The following is a 21,668-nucleotide window of genomic DNA, read 5'->3' on the forward strand; positions in this document are numbered from 1 at the left end:
CCCTGAACTGGTCGCCAGCCAATCGCAGGTCACACAAAGACATACAACCGTACAATCACGTGTCGGGACAATTTGGAGTCTTCCATTAAAATATGATGCATGTTTTTGGAATGTGGGAGGAAACTGAAGTAACCTGAGAAAAGCCACACAGGCACTGGGAGAACATGCAAACTCCACACAAGGCGGTCAGGAGCCGGAATCGAACCCTGCACCTCTGCACTGTGAGGCGAACGTACTAACCACCCGGCATTATTTTTATTGTTATTTATATACAGTAATTAGTATTTTTTTAATTGGTCAATTGTATTGTCAAATGTATTTTGAATACATTTATTTACTTAAATAAATACAATAAAAAGGTGGCAGACGCTACAATTAACCTTTGAACTCACCAGCTGCCGCGAATACAAGCGACTAACAGGGCATGGGAATAAGGGGCAGGTGGGTTTCAAAAAAGGCGCTCGTTGACTACGCGCTGATGCTGCCGACGTCGCAGCGCGCGGCGCACTCGCTCGTGTTTACAGTGCGCCGACGTGCATCGCCATCCGACCATGCTTTTGCATTTCAACTCGTCTGCAGCCCATCGATTCCGCCCCCAGATGAGCGATTAACAGCGAAACAAGACGGAGAGGAAGAGGAGGAGGAGGAGCGAGCGGCAGTTTGGGAACAAACTGGATCTTTTGCTCCATCGCCTCTTTGAGGAGGCTGGCTGCGGCCTGTGGGTTGTCGGCGGAAGCCTCGGGCTGGATTGGAAATGTCGCAGCGGCGACGTGCTAGCTGGTGAGTCGGCAGGAGCAACAGAGATTGTAAACACAGCAGAATTCGGAGCTGGCGTGCGGCCAACGAGTCAATTCAAACACATTCGCTCGGACTTGTTGTTGTTGGGGGTGATTGCCTTGCAACAACGATGATGATGGGCTAATCATCTGGAGCACAGATGCTACTGCCCTATTTACTTGCATCTCGCTCCATTTCACAGCTGCGTTGTGAAGGTTGAAAAAAAAAAAACCTACAGTGAGTAGCGCCATAAACGCAGGCGTACCAAGCCTGCTCTTGCAGGCAATTGTGCAGACTGACAGAGAGCTGTGTGACGTTGGAGTCATTTGATCTGCAGGCATCGCGCAGCGCCACTTGCTCCACAGGCGCACGGAAATGCCACATCGCTGAATCAGGACAGAAACATGACATTTATTTCAGGTTGCGTGTCAGTGCCACGGGTTGGGTTACATTTGCAGCAGACACTTTTGCAGCTATCGTGCAAGACTGCATATCGATGCCTTTCAGAGGGAAGGGGAGAATGCTTCCTGTCACAGAGTGGCTGGAATGAGACCTGCAAAGATCAGCAGCAATACTCCCAGTAAAGTAACTAACTAGAGTAGCACTCGGTGGAGCAGGTGGACAGACAACAACAAAAGAGCATGGGCTACTTTTAGCGGGCTTATCATAATTTTGTAATTTTGTAAATCATAAAAGTTTTTTTAATTGAACAGTAGTTAGTATTTATTTCGTTTTAACTTTTGTGTATTAATTCAGTTATTGTAATGACTTTTTAGAGCAAATTTGTTCGTTTTTTTAATTTGTTTGATTAAAAAAAAATTATGTGTTCTAGTATTTACTTTTTTGTAAATATATGGAGTATTTGTCAAATGCAAGGGGAAAAAAGTCAATAAGTAGTGTGTGATTAATTTAACTACAATCCTCAGACAACTGTTTGACATTCCCCTCCTGTAAATAGGTATAGGATTACGAAAATAAATACAGTACATTTAAAATGAACCTTGAAAGCTCCATCCATCCAACCATTTTCTAATCCGCTTATCCTCACAAAGGTTGTGGGCGTGCTGGAGCCAATCGCGGGGGACACATAGACGAACAACCAATCGCTCACTCACAATCACACCTAGGGACAATTTAGAGTGTTCCATTAGCCTGCCATGCATGTGGGAGGAAACTGGAGTACCCGGATAAATCCTATGTAGGCGCAGAGAGAACATGCAAACTCCACACAGGAAGGCCCGGCCGGAATCGAACCATACATCTCTGCACTGTGAGGCGGAAGTGCTAACCGATCGCCCACTGTGCCGCCCTCCTTGAAAGCTCGCGTATGATCATAATTGACAATCTCTCACAGTATACAAACAGAGTCATTGTCTTCTGCATCTAACCCTGTTCCCTGTAGTTACTTTGTATTTTGGCAGATAAAAACATACTTTTCAACTTTTATATCATATCTACTTCTGGGTCCGAATTCCGCTCCTCACGTGACATCACTGTCATCTTCCTCGTGTTTTCTTAGTGAGACTGGGAGGTGATGGCGGTCCAGACTGAGCTTCACCAATACGACCATCTGTCCCTGATGATGCGCGGCCTCCTGGCGCACGCCTGAACCTTCAACCTTTGTTGTCCCTCCATCCCCTCCTCTTCCTCTCCTTGCCTCCTCCTTCCCCCATAACTGCACCCATCTCTCCGTGTGTACGATCAGCATACTTGATTATGGCATGCTGCGGCCACTCTCTGGGCTCTCCGTGCACGCTGGCCTTGCTGGTGGGCTTCCAATTTGCCTTTGTGCTCTACTTCTCCCTGGGGGGCTTCAGAGGCTTGGTGTCCGTCCTGGTGCACACCACAGAGCAAGAGTTTGACTACTCGCGACCCCACGACGTCTACACCAACCTCAGTCATCTGAGAGCACCGCCTCCCCCACCTCGGAACGCTGGCACTGGCGCTCCCACGACAGGACCACCACTGGCAACCTGCCAGATTGTGTCTCCTCTGTTGGGTGAGGGAGTAAATATATGAAAGATACAATGGTTCCTTGAGATACAAGTGACTCGACTTTTTTTGTTTTGTTTTGAGAGACACCCAGTCAGTTGGCCTGTTTTTTTGCTTTGAGTTGCGAGCGCAGACTTGAGAAATGAGCGCTGTGTGGTGACAGGTGACTCAACTCACTGAACATTTCATCAAAGATTAGGCTTCAAGCTGTTTATTACCACACTTAGCTGAGGTTTACTATCAAGCAAAACATAACATGAAAAAAGAATTACACATTGAGAATTGAAAGCAATCACCTAGTCTTGGCTACCTGAATGCTAGCAACAAAAAAATAGCAAAATCCACAGGCACACGAGCTAACAATTATGCATTTTTTTTGTCGGCAGTGCTGTTACTCTTTACCTCTTCCAATGCCAGACATTCTCAAAAAAGAAAACCTTGAGTGGCAGCTGTAAAGTAAAAATGGGTTGGTTTCACCCAAAACACCTATTTTGGACAAACATCCACCCAAAAAAAACAAAACAGAAGGCAAGCTTTTTGTGAAAAGATATAGTTTAAGCACAACTTTGACTTTGATGCTAATCATTTTTAACACTTTGATCAATCACAAGCTCCTTGTAATGGTCACTTTTTTTTAACGGTCCACCATGATTTAGGAGTTTACACATTGTTGTGAAACACGATGAGCTCATTCAAAAGGGAGCCAATGCTGCCATCTGATGAGAATTCTTCTTCGTATTTTTTTTAACTTTCACAGCTAAATGATCAAACCACATTTGGCCAAAACTTTTCTCCGCCCATTCCCATTAAAACTATATTGATATGACAGAAATTGACGTCGAAGGCGCTCCTTGTTCGGAATCTTGTTGACTGCATTTCAAGTCAATGGCGCGTGAAGAGTTAATCATCAGCTATATGAATGCAAACGGTGCTGCAACCCATGCAAACAGGCCATAAAAGAATACTCACAGGTACACAGCATGTGTTCTTTATCCCCTGCAACTAATGACGAATCATACATAGAACCCGAGATGAGGAGCTGAGCCTCCATTTCAGTATATCAGTATGTTTGTCTTATACCGTCCCCGGTTGGCCATGGCGCAAACACCAGAATGAGCAGCACAATTGAAGCAATGGAGAAAGATGATTTGAGATACAAGTGGTCAAGAAACAAATGTCACTGATATCTCAAGGCACCACTGCCATCTGATTCGACATAGTGGGAAGGATTTTATGTCATATGGAAAAACATTTCCTTTCCCCACAGTTGGGCCCGTATCTGTCCATCTTTCCTCACCTCTGACTTTGGAGGAAATCAGAACGAAAAACCCCTTGGTGTTGCCCGGTGGACGCTACCGTCCACCGGACTGTGAGCCTCGGCACCACACTGCCATCGTGGTACCGTACCGGAACCGACAGACACACCTTCTTGCTCTCCTCTACCACCTTCATCCTTTCCTGCAAAGGCAACAGATCCACTACAGCATCTACATCGTGCAACAGGTCAGGAGAAGGATTCCATTGATGATAATTGTTCATTTAAAGTAATTTCATCAATGTTCCTCATTTGGGTCACCATTACTGGTTGTGAAGCGCCAGATACAAATACGGGCCATGGTTTGATACATACCGTACTCAGTATGTTTTTGCGCACACTTTCTCTCAAAGTGATCTATTTTGTTTGTCAGCAAAAACAGCATTTTGCATTTACAGAACAATCATTTGCTTGTTTTTATAAGGTGTTGTGTTCTATTCTCTGAGAGGGAAGATTCCAAATTCTAAAAATCGCATCAATGATGTCTTCATTGTTATTGCAGTTTTTCATGTGCGCACCTTGAATGTAACTTGAGTCTAACTGCCGCAGCCTATCCAACGCTAAAGTGACGAGCTGTTGGACGCGCATTTATAAATGTTTGGCTATAAAAAGAAAGCTGACGTCAAAGGCAACTCCTGCAGTCACCTGTCGTGTGTCCAGCACACATTAAGGAGAAGCTCGGTCTTGTTGTTGTGATGTGTCTTGTCGTTGCTTCTTCAAATTTTCGCCCTTCAAAACTTGTGCTCATGCTAGCGCGTGTTTATATGTCTTGCAGTGGGGGAACGGTACCTTCAACCGAGCCAAGCTGCTGAATGTTGGCGTGCGGGAAGCTCTCCGAGATGAAGACTGGAACTGCATCTTCCTCCATGATGTTGATCTGCTGCCCGAGAACGACCACAATACCTACACTTGCCACAAACAGTTTCCCACACACCTGTCCGTGGCCATGGACAAGTTCAAATACAGGTAAAATGCCCACCATGAGTATTCGCAGAAAGTCAATGTCAAGTAGTTACCGTATGAGACTCCGAGGGTACTTCATTCCTTGTCCCTTTGGTACAATTCCCACAAAGGCATCCTTATGGCAGACCTGGCCAAAGTACGGCTCACGTCTGGCCTGTCCACAGTGTCTGCACTCGCAATTTTCTCGAAGTCACAAATAAAAATGAGCATGACTTTTTTTTTTTTTTAATTTGTGCTGCTTTTATTTTGTTGTGCATGCATGCAGATGGTACAAGCGAGCAAGAGTTATGACTTGTGTCTCTGCAGTGTTGCCAACACGGTGACATTTTTGCTAAATTTGGTGGCATTTTTTTGTCCTGACTGCACTTTTTTTTTTTTAACTTATACTTGATTGATTGAGTTAAGATTCCCAATTATGAATGCCTGATGAGCTAACAAGTTCAAAATATCAGCACATTTAAAAGTAAACCTGATGGCCACTTTGTTGACGTGATTTTGTGAATGGTGATAAACTAGTCGCATAATGTTCAGTTGTGCATCAATGGAATTTTAATGGCTGCTTTTAATTTTGTTGACATTTTTGATTTCTTAATTATAATAATATGGAGTGTAGCTATACAAGCAACAGTTTATGAAACAAGATAATTTAATGCTTTTTGTAAGCACATTTGTATGGAACACCGTTTTGGTTGGCGTGTTTGCATGGCCCTCAACAATCTTTCCAGTTTCTCATGTGTCCTCTTTGGAAAATGCATTGCCCAGCCCTGTCATAGGGCTAGTTCGGGGGTCGGCAACACGCGGCTCTCGAGCCGCATTCGGCTCTTTAGCGCCCCCCAGCGGCTCCTTAGATTTTTTCCAAGAATGTTTGAAAATGGAAAAATATGGGAGGGAAATATATTTTTTTGTTTTAATATGGTTTCTGTCAGAGGACAAACATGACACAAACATTATTAATGTTTTCCAATGAATAGTATATAATAGTATATAATAATTCCAATAAATATTAAATGTCAACATTTCGTCAACGAATATTTGCGTCATAGCCTGCGACACACCTTTCTATCACCAGGGAGGGAATGTCAGTCAGGGGGGTGTTGTAAAAACAAAAACCCAGCTGCCTTTCATGAACCATTCACCGAGAGCACTTGCTAAGAATGGGAATCTGGGCGGCCAAGAGAAGCATTTTTAAACGGTACACGTGAGCTACGATAGTTTGCACGCTGCGAAAGTGCGTCCCGTGCCTCGTTCATCTTAGCGGCCGATATGGCTGTTGCTGGCATGCGTGTGTAAGTGTGTGCGTATGCGCGCGTGTGCGGAAACGGGTCGATCGCAGGAGGTTGTTTGTTCGAAAAGTAGATCTTCCGTCAAAAAGGTTTGGGCACCCCTCCTCTACCGGATAAACTGCAGGGGGGAAAAAAACCCTTTTAATCATGAATGCTCGTTGTGTATTTGTAGCCAACTTAGTCATGTTGATAGCAGGCTAATATAGCTCATTTAGATACATGCAGCATGTGTTGCCTTCATTATAAGGCTTTTTATACTTTGCAGCTCCAGACATATTTGTTTTTTGTTTATTTTGGTCCAATATGGCTCTTTCAACATTTTGGGTTGCCGACCCCTGGGCTAGTTTGCCGCGGGAAAATATCCAATTTGTATGCCTGTGCAGTGTATCGCCCAGAAAGTAATCGTGTAGTACCCTCCCATACCGTTAGGGAGCAGCAACGGCTAGCCAATTGCCTTGTGTTTCGACACAAGCGAATTTGTGAGGCATGAATGAATGCAAGACGACGGTGAAACAATAAATATGAAAGATGAGAAAATACTTTTTTCTTTGTGTTCATTTGATTCCAATTCAAGCTGTTATAATGTCATTCTTCAATGCTAAAAACGGTTATAGTAACAATATAACACATTAATTATTGAAATAAGCGTTTATTTTTTTCACATTTTCAGCTAGTGGTGTGCCGTGAGATTTTTCCAATGAAAGAAGTGTGCCTTGGCTCAAAAAAGTTTGAAAAACACTGAGTTAATGGACTCCCAGGTAATGCTTGTATCATTTCGGTGGCTGAAAACAGCAAGACAGTATTTCTAAGATGTCTCTCTGAGCAAAACACACCAGCGACAACCTACTATGCCCCTAAAGTTAGAAGAATATACTTTTAGGTAATCCATCAAAATCCAGGCAATGTCTTCTAGTTCCAGTTTACTGTATAACGTTCTGTCCGAATTTTATATCTGTGCTCTGAGATTTTCTAATCAACATCTTATGTTTGCTGTATGACCCTCACAGGCTACCATACCCACAGTATTTTGGTGGGGTTTCTGCTGTGACTCCGGACCAGTACATGAAGATGAACGGCTTCCCCAACCAGTATTGGGGCTGGGGGGGAGAGGATGATGACATCGCAGCAAGGTAAAACGTGTGGTCGACTCATCGTGATCATCTTTGGCTTTTGTCACTCATCATTTTGTACGTTCGCTCCCGCACGTTTCTTTGTTTTCACTTTTCATTCTTTGTGAGCTAACAGCATCTCTCATCTTCACATCACCTACCGCTCATGTGGCTTTGCTGTGTGTCTCAGTGAGCGCAGTGAGTATGTTTGCATGGAAAAGCTCGTCGGGTGGGGCTTCTCCCTTTGGTGCTTCCCTTCCACTACTTCCTGTTCGGAGACACACTTGAATGCATCACGTGCAGTCACATCCAAACGTGTAGTGGTCGCCAGGGAAGTGCAGCCAAGAGTCAGCTGGCAAATAATGACATGTTTATAGGCACAAGGAAAGGCAGAAAAGTATTCACAGGGAACTTGACGAAACAGATGAAGCTGCCATCTTGACTGATCTGCACTGGTAACAAACGGCTTGACACATTTGTTGTGCTGCAATTGTGTTTTTTTTTTTTTTCCTCATCTCATTTGTTGCAACTACTGGAAACCTATTATCCCGACCTCGATTATCAAACATACATACTAACTAATAAAAGCACCAAGACTGAATGACAGTTGGCTACAAATCAATCGAGAACAAAACAAATCACAGGCGGTAGAATATGAGGGCAGCCAGAGACAAAATCTGCCATAGTCCAAAAATGCAGATATTAAAAATTCATGTGGGACTACAAAACGCTTGCAAACATTTGGATATGAAACAAGTTGCAATAATATTGCTGTCTGTATTTGTTCATCTTTGACATGACTTCGATTATTTTGAGTAGCATACGAACCACACTGAAAGAATTCAACGAAGCTCTTCATGAGATAGCAATTTGGCCATGATGCGAAGGAAAAAAACAAGAACTAATCATGAACAGGAATCGGAGTTCATGTTCGGTACCCATCTGCCTTTTCCAGCGTATTGTTTTGTGTTTTTTTGTTATTGTAAAGTGTCCTTGGGTGTCTTGAAAGGCGCTTATAAATAAAATGTATTATTATTATGAAATATAGAAAGCTGTCAGAAAAGTGCACTTAGCAGTCGTGTCATCAATCGTAGTGATAGCAGTCAGTGTTTTATTTTGAATCTTGTTGACTGATTTTCCTTGAATGTTAATGTTCTGCTCTTTTTCACGATTGTCTGCTGCTCAACCAGAGTGCGTCTGTCTGGCATGAAAATTGTGCGCCCCCCAGTGGCCGTCGGTCATTACAAAATGATCAAGCATAGAGGAGACCGAGGGAATGAGCAAAACCCACACAGGTACGCACTGCAGTCGTCGGCTCAGTATCAGCATAAAGTGCTTTTGGCGTCCTCGTCAGAGTCATTCGGTCATCATGAAAATGGAGCAAGATAATTCAACTTTTAGGCCGTAGACAAACAATTGCACGTACCATAAGAAGTCTCTAATAATGTGTGTATTTGATATTATTTTATAATTGTTTAAATTGGATGTGCACGAGAAAGCATTAATATAACAGCCAACAAAATATTCATCTCCATTCCAATATACACTTTTTTTGTCATTTAAAAGAATCCACTGATGTTTTCAGAAACATAACAACCAACCTTTTTGTCTTTCTTAAATGGAATACAATACATATTTATACATTCATAATTTTTATTATAGTGTGTAGTTGGATGTTGTCAATCTCAAAAAAGTTCACTATGTCAAAATGAAATATCACCTGAAATCTATCAGAAAGTCAAACTATTTTTGTTAAACAGTATACATTCAGCTTGCTAACTGAATCATGTTGCGAAGGGATGGGCCGCTGTCTACCATGACATGTAATTTTTAATACACGCACACGCACACAAACACACATGAATATGAACGCGAGAGGGAAATGTCTTCTTTTTTGGGTGAAATGGGGGCACGTCTCAAGTGGTAGCTAATAGTGATATTGACTCAGTTGTGTTCTAACCCTCACAATTATTTTTACACACGCATAATGCCATTTGTATGTCAAACGGATTTGAACATTCTAGATTTGACCTCCTGAAAAGGACCAGACTCAACTGGCGCTCTGACGGCCTCAACTCTCTGACGTACGAGCTCCTCTCCAAAGAACAGGAACCTCTCTACACTAACCTCACTGTCAACATCGGAGAAGAGCTCCATCACCCTCAGGGGAAAACGGCGACCGCTCTGCATCCACGTAGCGCCTCCAAGACCGGAGCCCTGGATCATCAGGAAACCAAGTTGTCAGAGAGCAAAGCAGCTGTTTTAGTAAATGTCACTGTGACAAGACCTGATGGCATGAAGACAGAAGCTCCTCAGACAAAGGCAGCTAATAAGATGACACAGGCGAAAACAAATGTGAATGCTTCTCATCTGTAGCACCAAATGGCTTTTTTTCACTTTTTTTTTGTGGGAATGCTTGCAGGACTTGATGGGTGAGCCTGGGCTTTCTAGAACTAGACTGGGCCGAATAAGTCAAATCTCCCGCAAGTGAATAACCCAGCTGCTAACCCGCAACTTCATCTGGTGTGCTGTGAAAAAAAAAACAAAAAAAAAAAACGCGTGCCTTCTCTTTTAAAGCGCTTTTCTAAACTCGTACCGAGCAGAGATTCATCTGATCTCTCTTGCCTTGTGGCAAACGTTCGAAAGCAAGGGAGGGTGCGATTTCAAAGACTACATGTTTGATCCAGGGTTGCTGTTTTCTATAAGTGTGCATCAAGGTCACTATAGATTATATTTATATAGAGAAATCTCTTTATTTGTTTACCAGTTTATATTTTTTGTTGGGTGCCTCTCTCTTTGAGTTTTAGTTTCTAGACAATCAAACCACATAGGGGAACAGATCGTTTATTCTATGACTCAGCATATATTAGATATCATGGCTGTCAGATAATCATACACTGGGCATGATGCTGTATTTGTTCGTGATAGTACTGGAGGAATGCTTCTTGATATTGTGGTGTTGTTCTCTTTACCACGTAAAAAAAAAAAAAAAAAGTAACCTTGCAGATATTATAAGCGCATCATTCACGATGTAGTGTCTATAGTGTCCGAATGTGGTTCCGTATCAAAAGTGGCTACATTGACACTTAAACACTGTGTATTTACTCAGATTGAAAGCATCTTCATCGAGGTTATCTATGTACATGTCAGATAACCAGCAGCATGAAATTGTGTCGATGAGTTTGCAAATCCAGTTGTTTTCATTCATTCAAACGGACGAAAGGGGATTTGGAACAGATATTGAGAACATTTATAAGGAAGATTTTACTGTATTCGGAGTATGGATATTTATTTTTTAACTCAGCCATTTTGAATGTAACTTCGAAGTTTGACAGGAGGAGAAGGGTACTTTGTGTGTGTGTGCGCGCGGACGCGTGAGAGAGAGAGGGCGGGGCGTGCCGGTTGCATAGTTTGCTGCTTTGCATAATGGTGATTTGTTGAAAGACATTATTTCAAATATGATGCTTTTATTCATGGTCTGCAATTATCGCAGTAGAGATACCAATTTGAATGTATCGAATGATTGTTTATCAGTCGCTCGTGAGCTAAATGGTTAGTTTAATTGTAGACTATGTCTGTCTCTCATTGTGCCTAAACTCGCATTATCCGAGGCGTGCCGATGGCTTTTTAATCAGAGCTCAAGTGGCGCGGTGCCGAGTGGAGCCGAGGATTGAATGAAAGTGCGCCGTGTGTGACATGAATGTCAAGCATAAATGTTCACCATTCACGGGATTCAGCCAATCAAATATGTGCGTTGCTCTGCGTGGAGGTTTTCCTCAATTGCATAACTTGAGAGAGCCTCTCAGTTTAAAGCTATACACCTTCATTCACAATTCTGTCTGACTAAAAAAAAAAAAAAAAAAAAAAACAAGAGACATCAGAGAAGTATTCATGAACGTAGTTTGATAAAAGGAATATGTTTATTGAGAAGTATCCTTTTTAGAAACAGAGGTCGTTTACATTACTTGACTTGTCTTGAATATTTACGTCCGTATGTGAAACATTTGTCATTTGGTCAGCCTTGAGCAACATAATAACCATTTAGTCGTTCAAAAATGCATTATTATACTATGCTATGTAATATCAACCGTGCTATTCGCAAATTTTGTGTTTACTTTGGGATTGTCCTCAAATTTTATTAAGCGTGAAGTTTATATCATGTAGCTCACCGGCTCTAATATTAAAGCGTGCACTGTCAAATAAAATGTATCGATGGACATTGTAATTGAGGCTTTGGTTTGACATTACATTTATTTTGGTGGTTAGTTTGCATAGAGTGCAACTGCACTGCATAATTCGGAGGACTCTCCATTTGTTCAGCTGCCTGTACAAAATATCAGAAATAGTGAGTTCTGCTTTGCTGCAGATTATGTGTAGTACATACATCCATAACAACACTGGTAAACAGCAATTTTTGATCAGAGATGGCGTTATGTGTCCATAAATGTATTGCACGTGCTGATTTCGAACTTGTCTTTCCTTTTTTTTTTCTAACACACCAAGTTTGACTGAGAAAAGTTTATGCAATATACAACTAAACATCCATTGTAATTTACATCTATATGACAGAAAAAAAAATCCCGCCTGTTGCTGGACCTAACCCTTAATTCGTAAATATCACTATATTACATACCATTATTTTATTGTTATTGTTCATATGAAAGGCTTCTGTGCTAGAAAAAAAAATTAGGGCAGTTTTGGAATCAGCCCCAAAAAATCATCTCGAAAAGTTTACGAGCATCTCTGATCAAAAGATGTACTAAAAAAAATGTCTGACAGTGATGTGACAGTCTCACCACGGCATTTGTAAAAGCAGATTCTTTTGTACAACTGTACAACTTAGTGACACTGCCGATTGGAGCAAATAAAGACTAATTCTGTTCTGAAGTGTGTGCTGTGAATTTGTGCAAGCTTGCGTGACAGGACCTCACAGTGGAAAGCAATGTCTCTTTCCCTTGCTGTGTTTTCAACTTTGCAAATTCATTCACACTCAGAGCATTATTGTTGCACATGTGCTGTGAGCACACTCAGAATGCGCGGAACTCCCACGCCATCCGAGTGCGAATGTTGATGACAACTGGTCAGTAGAAGATTGAACACATTGCTGTGAAACGGCACAAACCTGTTACATCACCATGAGCATGAGTGTTCTGCGTGGGTATGAAGAGCGGGATTAAAAAAGTTGGACATGAGCTCATACCTATAAATAGACATGCAGTGACCCCCCCTCGGCCTTTTACGTTCGATCTGTTTCATAATCGCAAATTCTGCATGACTCACTGGGACAGGGCCAAACACAAACTCGGATGAACAAAAGTAGATGTGAGGTGCCTCAAAAAATACATCTAGTAACAGCCACTGCGTGGAAATGAAGTTAATGAAAACACAACGTCACACCAAATCTATGCATTTCTACATTACCGATGGGGGTCGGGAACATCGTCGTCCCACCTGGATGTTCTCAAGTGTGCTGTCAGTCCGTGCTGACAGCGGTGATGGTCTCCTCTGCACTTTCACTGCAGCAGACTGACACACTGGCCTGTTGAAGTGACTGCGGCAGGCTGAGACAGCCTGTAGTCACTTCCTGTTAGTGTGACAAGACACAGATGACCCATATTGGCCCCTTGCGACACCCCAGTCTCTTTGCACACTAAGTTGTGGAGCCTTAATGTCTTTCTTTGACACACTTGATATTGTAGTTTCCTCAAGGAAGGACCATGACGTTGATAATTAAGGTTTGCGGGGATGTCATTGATGTTTTTATGTCACTAAATGTGAATCAAACGGACTTGAAATTGTCACATGAGTGAAGAGGAGAATCTGCTGACTTTTGAATATGACCTAGTCAGGCCAGGAACCTCACAGCACAGGGTGATCTCTCAAGTCAAGTCAGCACCATGAATGACGCTCAGGAGAGTCCAGACTATGGAAATCTTAAATTGCTTGACTACCAAATTGTATATGCTCCCATTGTGTCATCAAGATTTCCAATCAGCATTTCTGGGTGTTATGATTTATGGCTTTTTTCTTAATTTGGTTTTGTTGATGTCGCAACGAATTGTGTTAACTGACAATTTTTTCTGAAGTGTCCCTGAGCCCAAGTAAGTATCTCTTCCAAATGATGAATGATGCAGTTTTTTTTCATGCTGTTCCTCCTGAGGGATCAAAAGTCGCAGGTATTTCATGTTGGTTTTCAGCTTTACGTGCAGAGATCTCTCCAGATTGTCAGAATCTTTTGATGATATTGTGGACCATGGAGGATAATGTTCGGAAATGAGGAATATTGTCCTTCAACTGTTTGACTATTTTCTCACACAGAGAGAGTTGCCCTCTCCTTGCTTGTGATCAACTGAGCCTTTCGGAAGCAATCGTAACACTCACTTGTTTCCAATTATCTATTTCACCTGCGGAACGTTTAAAACAGGTGTTTTGAGTGGGTATCGCTTGGAGTCTGTTGAGCATTTCTCAATTTACCCAGTCTTTTGTTTCCCCTGTTCCCACTTTTTTTCGGAACATGTTGCAGCCATCAGATTCAAAATGAGACACTATCTCCCCCCCAACCGACGGCCAAAAAGTGTTATAAATCTGTTTGCATATTAAACAGCTTGTGTTTGAGGCTGAAAAACATGGGAAATCATTGTATTCTGTTTGAAGTTACGTTTTACACAATGTCCCAGATTCAATGGAATTGAGCGTTGTGTAACAGCTTCAACTCGTCTTCATCTGGGAAGTTTTTCCACAAAATTTGAGATGTGCTTCAGAAAATTTTTGACCATTCATCTGGACTCGCATTTGTGAGGCCACCCAATTCCATGTTCTAAACTTTGCGCGAGCTTGGAAGCTGTTAAAGCTGTAAAGGGTGCAATGAGGTCATATCTGGATTCAGAATGAGATGTCACACAAGGAAGTCAAAGCAGGTAAGAGAATAAATACCCTTAGCAAGAGATTTTATGCACTGAATTGACCTTGATGATTTTGGATTTTTTTTCATTGTTTTGGGGTGGCCCGTTGGCCAACTGGTTAGCACATCGTCCTCACAGTGCAGAGGTGCAGGGTTCAATTCCGGCTTCGGCCTTCCTGTATGGAATTTGCGTGTTCTCCCCGTGCCTGCATGGGTTTCCTCAGGGCACTCCTGTTTCCTCTCTCATTCCAAAAACATGCAGGACAGGTTAATGGAACTCTCAAAATAGTTCTTAGGTGTGATTGTGAGCACAAATGGTTGTCTGTTTATGTGTGCTCGGTGATTGGCTGGCGACCAGTTCAGGGTGTACCGCACCTACTACCCAAAGACAGCTGGGATGGGCCCCAGCATGCCTGCGACCCTTGATAGCATAAACGGGTTAAAAAAATGGATGGATGGATTGTTTTGGTTTCATCGACACAGATTTGCAAAAAGTGTGGCTGCAGAAAACCAACCGGAAATAGCGTACGTTCTGACCTTTGACCATCTCATCCATCCATCTTGTGACAGTTATCACAAAAAATGTATGAATCTTCTTCCTTCCATGATGAGAAATGTTACATAAAGCATGAGGAAATTTATTTTGTAAAAGAGAAGTCAAGTTCCACTCCGTCACTTTATTTCTCAGATGATCCTGTTGAACATATCTGAATGCTGCATCTCCAAAACATTTTTTTTTCAAATGATAAATAAGGAAGCAAGGCTCTTGTGAGCGCAAAACAACAGACGGCATCAGTGTGACTCACTTGCCATGCATCGATGAGAAAATCTCCCACAATAGTAGGTCAAAATATTTTGTTATATAAGCACTCTTGATATCCCGCTCATTGCTTATGGAAATGCGCGATGTGAGAAGGTGATCTTTGTCAAACTCGTGGCAGATGAACACTCATGGCGGAAACTGAAACAGTGGTCAGGGTCACCGACGGTCAGACCTTTTCCTCCTGTCTCGTCCCACTGCTGCTCAGCTGCTGCTGTCATCCATATTTGCAGCCTCAGTGGACAATTTCCTCCGCTGTGGGCTCACAACATCACATAGATCAAGTGAATTAATTCTGCTTTTGTGGCAGCACGCTGGAGATCTAGGTCATGCAGTCGTGGCTCTGCTTTTTTTTTTCTTCCTCTTGTCAACATCCTCCCATCTCCCTCTGTGATCTGACCTTGACTTTCACAGCTTTTTGCGTGTGTGCTTGCTCTAGTTACTCTGTGTGTGTGGTCGCGCGCGCGTGTGTGCGTGTGTGTGTGTGTGTGTGTGTGTGTGTGTGTGTGTGTGTGTGTGTGTGTGTGTGTGCAAACGCGTGAGGATAACATTGGGGACAGCAAAGGTATGACGGGATGTGAAATGCAGCGAGCCGCTTCCTATATGTGGGACTGGCCTGCAGCTACCTGTGTCTATGCCAGAAGCAGAGTGGATGGAGAGCACAGGAGTGGATGTGGGAGGGTGAGCGGCGTGAAACAAGCAGAAGAAGAGGAGAGGAGCGGAGCGGGAGGAGGAGGGGGGGGGCAGCGAGGGGACTGTGACGCACGCCGATGCCCTGTGCTCGCCGCTGATTGGCCGCGGTGAGTGCCGCTCACGAGAGCTGGGAGCCAGGCGCCGCTTGGAGAGCAGATTATGAAGCGGCGCTCCAGCAGCGGCAGTCTCCTCTCATTGTCTCAATGGCTGTGCACGCATTCCTCCTGTGCTCCATCGCCTTGCTGTCTGCTTTCAGCCGGACTGCTCTGACTCTGTCCGAAGAAGAGCTGCAGCCAGGACTCACTTATGATGAAGTTCCTGAAATCTTGGACAGAAGGTAAAGCCAACCTCCTCTCCATCGCTATGAGCCCAAGAGGCGTGTGTGTGTGTGTGTGTGTGTGTGTGTGTGTGCGTGTGTGTGTGTGCGTGTGCGTGTGCGTGTGTGCGTGTGTGTGTGCAAGGTTCATTCTTTCCTTTATATTCCTCCCCATTGTCGTCTTGCCTCTCCATCTCACCTTGGCGGCCTCCTGAATGGTGAAGGCTGCCTGTGTTTTGAGGGGGCTGCACCGCACGCCATTGTTTGCCTCTGTGTTGGGGACTGCATCAGACGCCACTCATCGATCACAGATGAGGCTGTTGTCTATGTAAAGTAGTGTTGGTCCGAAACAAGGGCGCTACATAACGCCGCGGGCTGCGAGCGTCCAAGGGGTTGGCGAGGACATAAAAAGGGAGGAGAGTGGGACATGGCGAGAAGGTAAACAAGCATGGGACAGGGAGGAGAGGATGCATCAGGGGTGGTCTGCTGGAGTCAATTTACCGATGCAGTCATTGAGAGAGAGCGGGAGGGAGGAGGAGTGATGGAGGTGGAGGGTGTGACAGAGGGCGATTGGGGAAGGGAAACATAGCCAGACATGTCTGCATGTTGCAGTCCGGCGGGTCACATTCGGATCAAGCATTCAGGGGCCAACACAACTGTCACTCACAACAGTGTTATGAGGGCGACACGGAGCTGGCACCGATGGGCCTCGCTTGCTCTCAGTCATCACACACACGGCCAGCATGGTTCAACCCAAGCGATGTTTGGCTTTGGAAACCAAGCCATCCTCTGCTTGATGGCCGACGACAATTAAGTAGCGCAAATGCTTCAAGTGAATTCATTTTTGCGGGATAACAATTGACACGATTACATTTAACAAAAGGCATCTTTAAAGGGACAGATATATAATAAATAAAGGGGCACAAGAGGTCAGGACCTGCAGTGGCTGATCTGTAAAGATTTGCGCTTTGGAACTGGAGGGTCACGGTCTGAGTCTCCCTGTGGACCAAAAAACGCAACTCGTCGGAGAGGCAGGCTACACGTTGCCTTTGGTAGTGTAGCGCTTCAAATTGCTGACTGTCAAATTGCTAGTGTGGGATGAATTCCCAGCTGATGCTTTATCCACAATCACAATGACGCTAACTTGCGATCAATGTAAAATATGCAACTTGTATTTTTTTTGGATGGGGCTAAAACAAGAATTTAAGTTGGAACAACTTTAAAATATAAAGTACTGTATTGACATTTATGGCAACAATCTTAGTTAGCACAACAAAGCAAGCAAGTTATTTGCTCCAAAACATTCATTCATTCATTCATTCATTTTCCGAACCGCTTTATCCTCACTAGGGTCGCGGGGGGTGGGGGGGGGGTGCTGGAGCCTATCCCAGCTGTCTTCGGGCAGTAGGCGGGGGACAGCCTGAACCGGTTGCCAGCCAATCGCAGTGCTCCAAAACAATTTGCTGCATTGTTTGTGTTTCTGTCTTTAAGTCCAGGAACAATACATGGGACAATTATTGCTGTCCACTTTTTTTTTTCCTTAGTAGTGAAGTGCCGGAAACCCAGATTTCAAAACTGTGAAACTTAAAATATCTTGTTGACTTGCCCAAATGAAAATTTTGTCATCAAGTTTGTTGCCTTGAAATTCTGAGCTCATCAGTTAGCTTTTTTTCCCCAGTCATGTGGCTCATAAGGGAACAAGTGCTCCAGAAAATGAAACCATGGATGGATGGTCTTAACTTACGAATGTAGAAATGAGATTTTATTCATTTTTTTTCCACTTTGGGCATCACAATAATAACATAGTAATAATGATAATTTACATACATTGACGTTGCTTGTCGCTCTTTTTCACAGTCCTAGAAAAAAAACGCAGTTTCAGAAATGATTCGTTTTATTGCATTGCTCTCATTTTTAACTTTCCCAGCCATCTGCTATGATGGCAGAGGGCTGCATTACTTCATCTGAAGTTTAATGTAAAGTTTGATCCCATTTGCCCAGAATCAAACTTTGTCCATAACCTTAGTAATGTGACGGCTCGTTGCCTCAGGTTCCCAAGTCACGGCAATGTTTTCAGCTGCGACACACTCACATCATGTTGTTATGTAAGAGCAGCTTGTAATGCCTCGTTTTTTTCTGAAAACTTTCAAATAGCATCCCGCTGGCTGAAAGAGAAGTGAGCTTCAGAAGGGATTGGTGCGAGTTTTCAATATTTTCAAACATGCAGACTGTAAAATGCCTCTTTAATGAACTAACCAATATATTAATAAATAACAGTGTATTGCATGTTCATGGTGTAGTTAAACAAGCTGGACATTGGATTTATAAGCTTATATGATGGTATATTAATAGTATAGTAAAACCAGTTGGAGCTTTAGTGCCCTTTATTTAAAATGTGTGGCCTTTATTTTCTGAACACTAATTCAATACTACAGGTAATATTTTTCACGACAAAATGTGGTGACTACTAATAATGTTGGGTCCATTGTATTTCTGAGACATTTTGAAATGTCCCCATTTCTTGAATGACAAGCCAATTATATTTCAGCAATCCCGCTGAGGAAACTGAACACCCTAAAGACTTTGTGTGACATATGACCCGCAAATGCAGACTTCCTCTTGCGTTCCGTTTTTGCTAAGGGGGGCAACAAACTGACTCTTTGTCAAGATTAAGGGTCCTATTTTCATGCCTCGCGCAAGTCTAGTGCAAACTGCAGTCTCTGGGTGGAATTTTCTTGATTTGGGGATTTTCATAGACTAAGAACTGGGCGTTTGCGCCGTTGTGGACTGAACACAGCTGACTTTCCGGCCAATCAAAGCAGCTCCTTTCATTCCCTTTAAATTCAACACTGATGAGCATGCATGTGGTCAACATGGCGGAATAATAACGCACAAAATCGGCTCACATATAATTAAAAGTAACTGGAAAAATATCACCACTTGGGGATAACCTAAAGTTGGCCGCTGCTAAGTGGTCACCTGGAGACTGCCATCAATCCTCAAGTGGGTGTCTGTGTATGACAACCAACCAAACACACACACACACACACACACACACACACACACACACACACACACACACACACACACACACACACACACACACACCGATCGTGCTGCTGTCATGGAGGTGCCTTTCAGAATATTTTTAAGATAATGATGATAAAATTAATAATAATCATACATTCAATTAATTGATTTCTATATTGATTTAGAGGGTTCGATGCACTTTTGTTGTTGTCATGAATGAAATACAATGACATCCACAGCGCATGTCCATGGAGCACAGAATCTGTCTGCTTGCGCCTAGATGAAATCCACCAGAATCGCATTTCACCACCTGTGCCAAAATCTAGACCTAGTTTCACCTGGTCTAAAGTGTGGTCTATTTTCTATCACCAAATTGTCAGGTGTCCTGAGGGCATGTAATATAAAACACCCTCGGACCGCCGGAACACCCATCGAGCCGTTGCACGGTCTGCCAAATTCCCAAACACAATAAACTAGACTTGCCCCGGCAGAAAAAAATAAGAATGTGCCAGTTTTTACACCGAGCAATGGGCCCTAAGTGCTCAACCTCTTTTTTTGCTGTGTAGTTAGGTTGTCCGGGTGAGAGAGTCAACATGGGTTCAAATCAACACTTGAATTTATCAAACACTGTCCCATTGACCTAAATATACAGAATATATAAAGATCCAGAAACTAATGATCAAGCCAAAATTTGATCTGTGAGGCATATCAAGTGTTCATCAGTTTCGACACTTAACTAGCAGATAAATTAGATGCCATAATCAAATCTCTGTGAAAACGGCAACAGGAATGGACGGGTAACACCTCCGCTTAATCTGCCCTAATAAATCTATTCATAGGCCGGCCTACAGCTGTGAGGCGTGGGATTAAGACTTGTTTTCGTTTCCCAATTATTTATTCCAAATGATGCCGGTTCCCAGGCCAAGAAAGAACCCATCCAGACTAGGATTTTTGTCAATATTTTACTGAATTTTTTTTTTTTAATGAATACAATTGTTGTGTTTTAGTGATCTACTCTACATGAGCCACATGAAGCAAACATCACTTGTCATTCCAATAAATTTCAACTTCGACTGCAGCTTCACTGTGTCGACAAGTCAAATACATGTATATTGAAATGTGATCATGTATTGTCCGCAAAATTGATGTTTTTAGATTCATTGATACAAGCTATACAGTATACAGCTCGGTTCCTGTCATAAGTTCAGCTAAATAAAATCGACATTCATGCAATTAACTAAACGTCGTTTAATGGCACCACAGTCACAAATGGTAACTCGACTTTATGCGTCATGAAGTGATGGGCAAATGATGCAGAGAACTTGATACGACAGTGTGTTCTGTTGCACCAAATACTGGAACACCACTGAGATGGCATTTGGCCATCCTCAGAAAGCCAGGTTGTTCTTCACCAACATACGGTCGGTCTGAAGACTCTGCTGTAGTGCCCCACCAGATCCAGTAAATGCCAGCGTTTGATGTTTTCTATTTGATATTTAAGACAGAGTCGTTATTACGGTCGAGCTTTTGACCTAATTTCTTCAGGCAACCATGGGGAAAAATGATCAATTACTCAGTGGCAATGGCAATGGCCACAAATTTGGATTACATTGCCGCAGGAACGGAAGGAGCCCTGTTTTTAAGTCACAAAGTAGGTGAGAGGGAATGTTTACTGGTTGTAGCCAATTTGTTGTACATTTTTTAAGTGGACTATACATCTACATCATCTACTTTGAAGGAAATCGTGCAAATTAAATATAATCAATTAAAAGATTTTTTTTCAAAACCTCTCTGTTTCAATAAATAAACCCTACAAGACTATATTTTAATATTTTTTGTCAATATAGCTGTAGTTAGAGAGCTAAATATTATTTGAGGTGGTACCGAGTATAAAAAGTCTGAGAACTAATTTCTAACAATCCATTAATCGCCTATTTTTGCCCTCTGGTCATCACGTGCATGACAAATGTCAGTTGTCAGTCAGATGTGAAGACACATGTTTGTACTGTTTCATACGTTGCTGCTCAAAAACAAAAAGCAATAACATGAACATGTATGTGACAGTGGCCTTCTCGATAGGTAGTCCCCCGCAGTGCTTTGTGCTCAATTCATGACAACCTCATGACATCAGGTGGCACATTGGCGGGTGTGTTCAAATTGAAGGGACATACCAGGAGGGAGTGAGGTGAGCCAAAGGGGTGGCGTCGATTATATAAAAGGGCATGTTCGGCACCCAGGCACCGTGTGACAGGCTCGGCCAATGACGCGGCCTCAGCAGTCCCAGCTTGCTGACCTCACCAAACTGGCACAAGAACAAACGTGAGGGCTTTAGCTAGCACTTGCGCACTCCTCTGGTCCCTTTCAGCCAGCTGAGGCCTGACGAGGTGAGATGGATGGAGCTCCGGTTGTGTTGCATGTGCAAGAGCTGTGTCTTATTTTGTTTTCTTTTTTTCTCTTATTACCCCCCCC

General features: G+C 43.0%; 2 protein-coding genes across 2 annotated transcripts in view; both read left to right on the forward strand.

Moving 5' to 3' along the window:
* Positions 1–432: 432 nt before the first annotated feature.
* Positions 433–12,326, forward strand: b4galt3 (UDP-Gal:betaGlcNAc beta 1,4- galactosyltransferase, polypeptide 3). The gene is made up of 7 exons (XM_019891649.1): positions 433–780; positions 2,297–2,776; positions 4,037–4,272; positions 4,860–5,050; positions 7,338–7,460; positions 8,630–8,734; positions 9,464–12,326. Exons 2-7 carry the CDS (start codon positions 2,494–2,496, stop codon positions 9,813–9,815), a joined length of 1,290 nt encoding a protein of 429 aa, XP_019747208.1. The 5' UTR covers positions 433–780; positions 2,297–2,493; the 3' UTR covers positions 9,816–12,326.
* Positions 12,327–15,954: 3,628 nt separating this feature from the next.
* atp6ap1lb (ATPase H+ transporting accessory protein 1 like b) overlaps positions 15,955–21,668 on the forward strand; it is an 18,257-nt gene continuing 12,543 nt past the window's right edge. The window contains exon 1 of the mRNA XM_019891698.1: positions 15,955–16,190. Coding sequence (XP_019747257.1) covers positions 16,057–16,190 — 134 coding nt within the window. The 5' untranslated portion in view covers positions 15,955–16,056. The remainder of the gene's footprint in view (positions 16,191–21,668) is intronic.

This window comes from Hippocampus comes, unplaced genomic scaffold (assembly GCF_001891065.2).
Source record: "Hippocampus comes isolate QL1 unplaced genomic scaffold, H_comes_QL1_v1.1 scaffold174, whole genome shotgun sequence".
Lineage (NCBI taxonomy): Eukaryota > Metazoa > Chordata > Actinopteri > Syngnathiformes > Syngnathidae > Hippocampus > Hippocampus comes.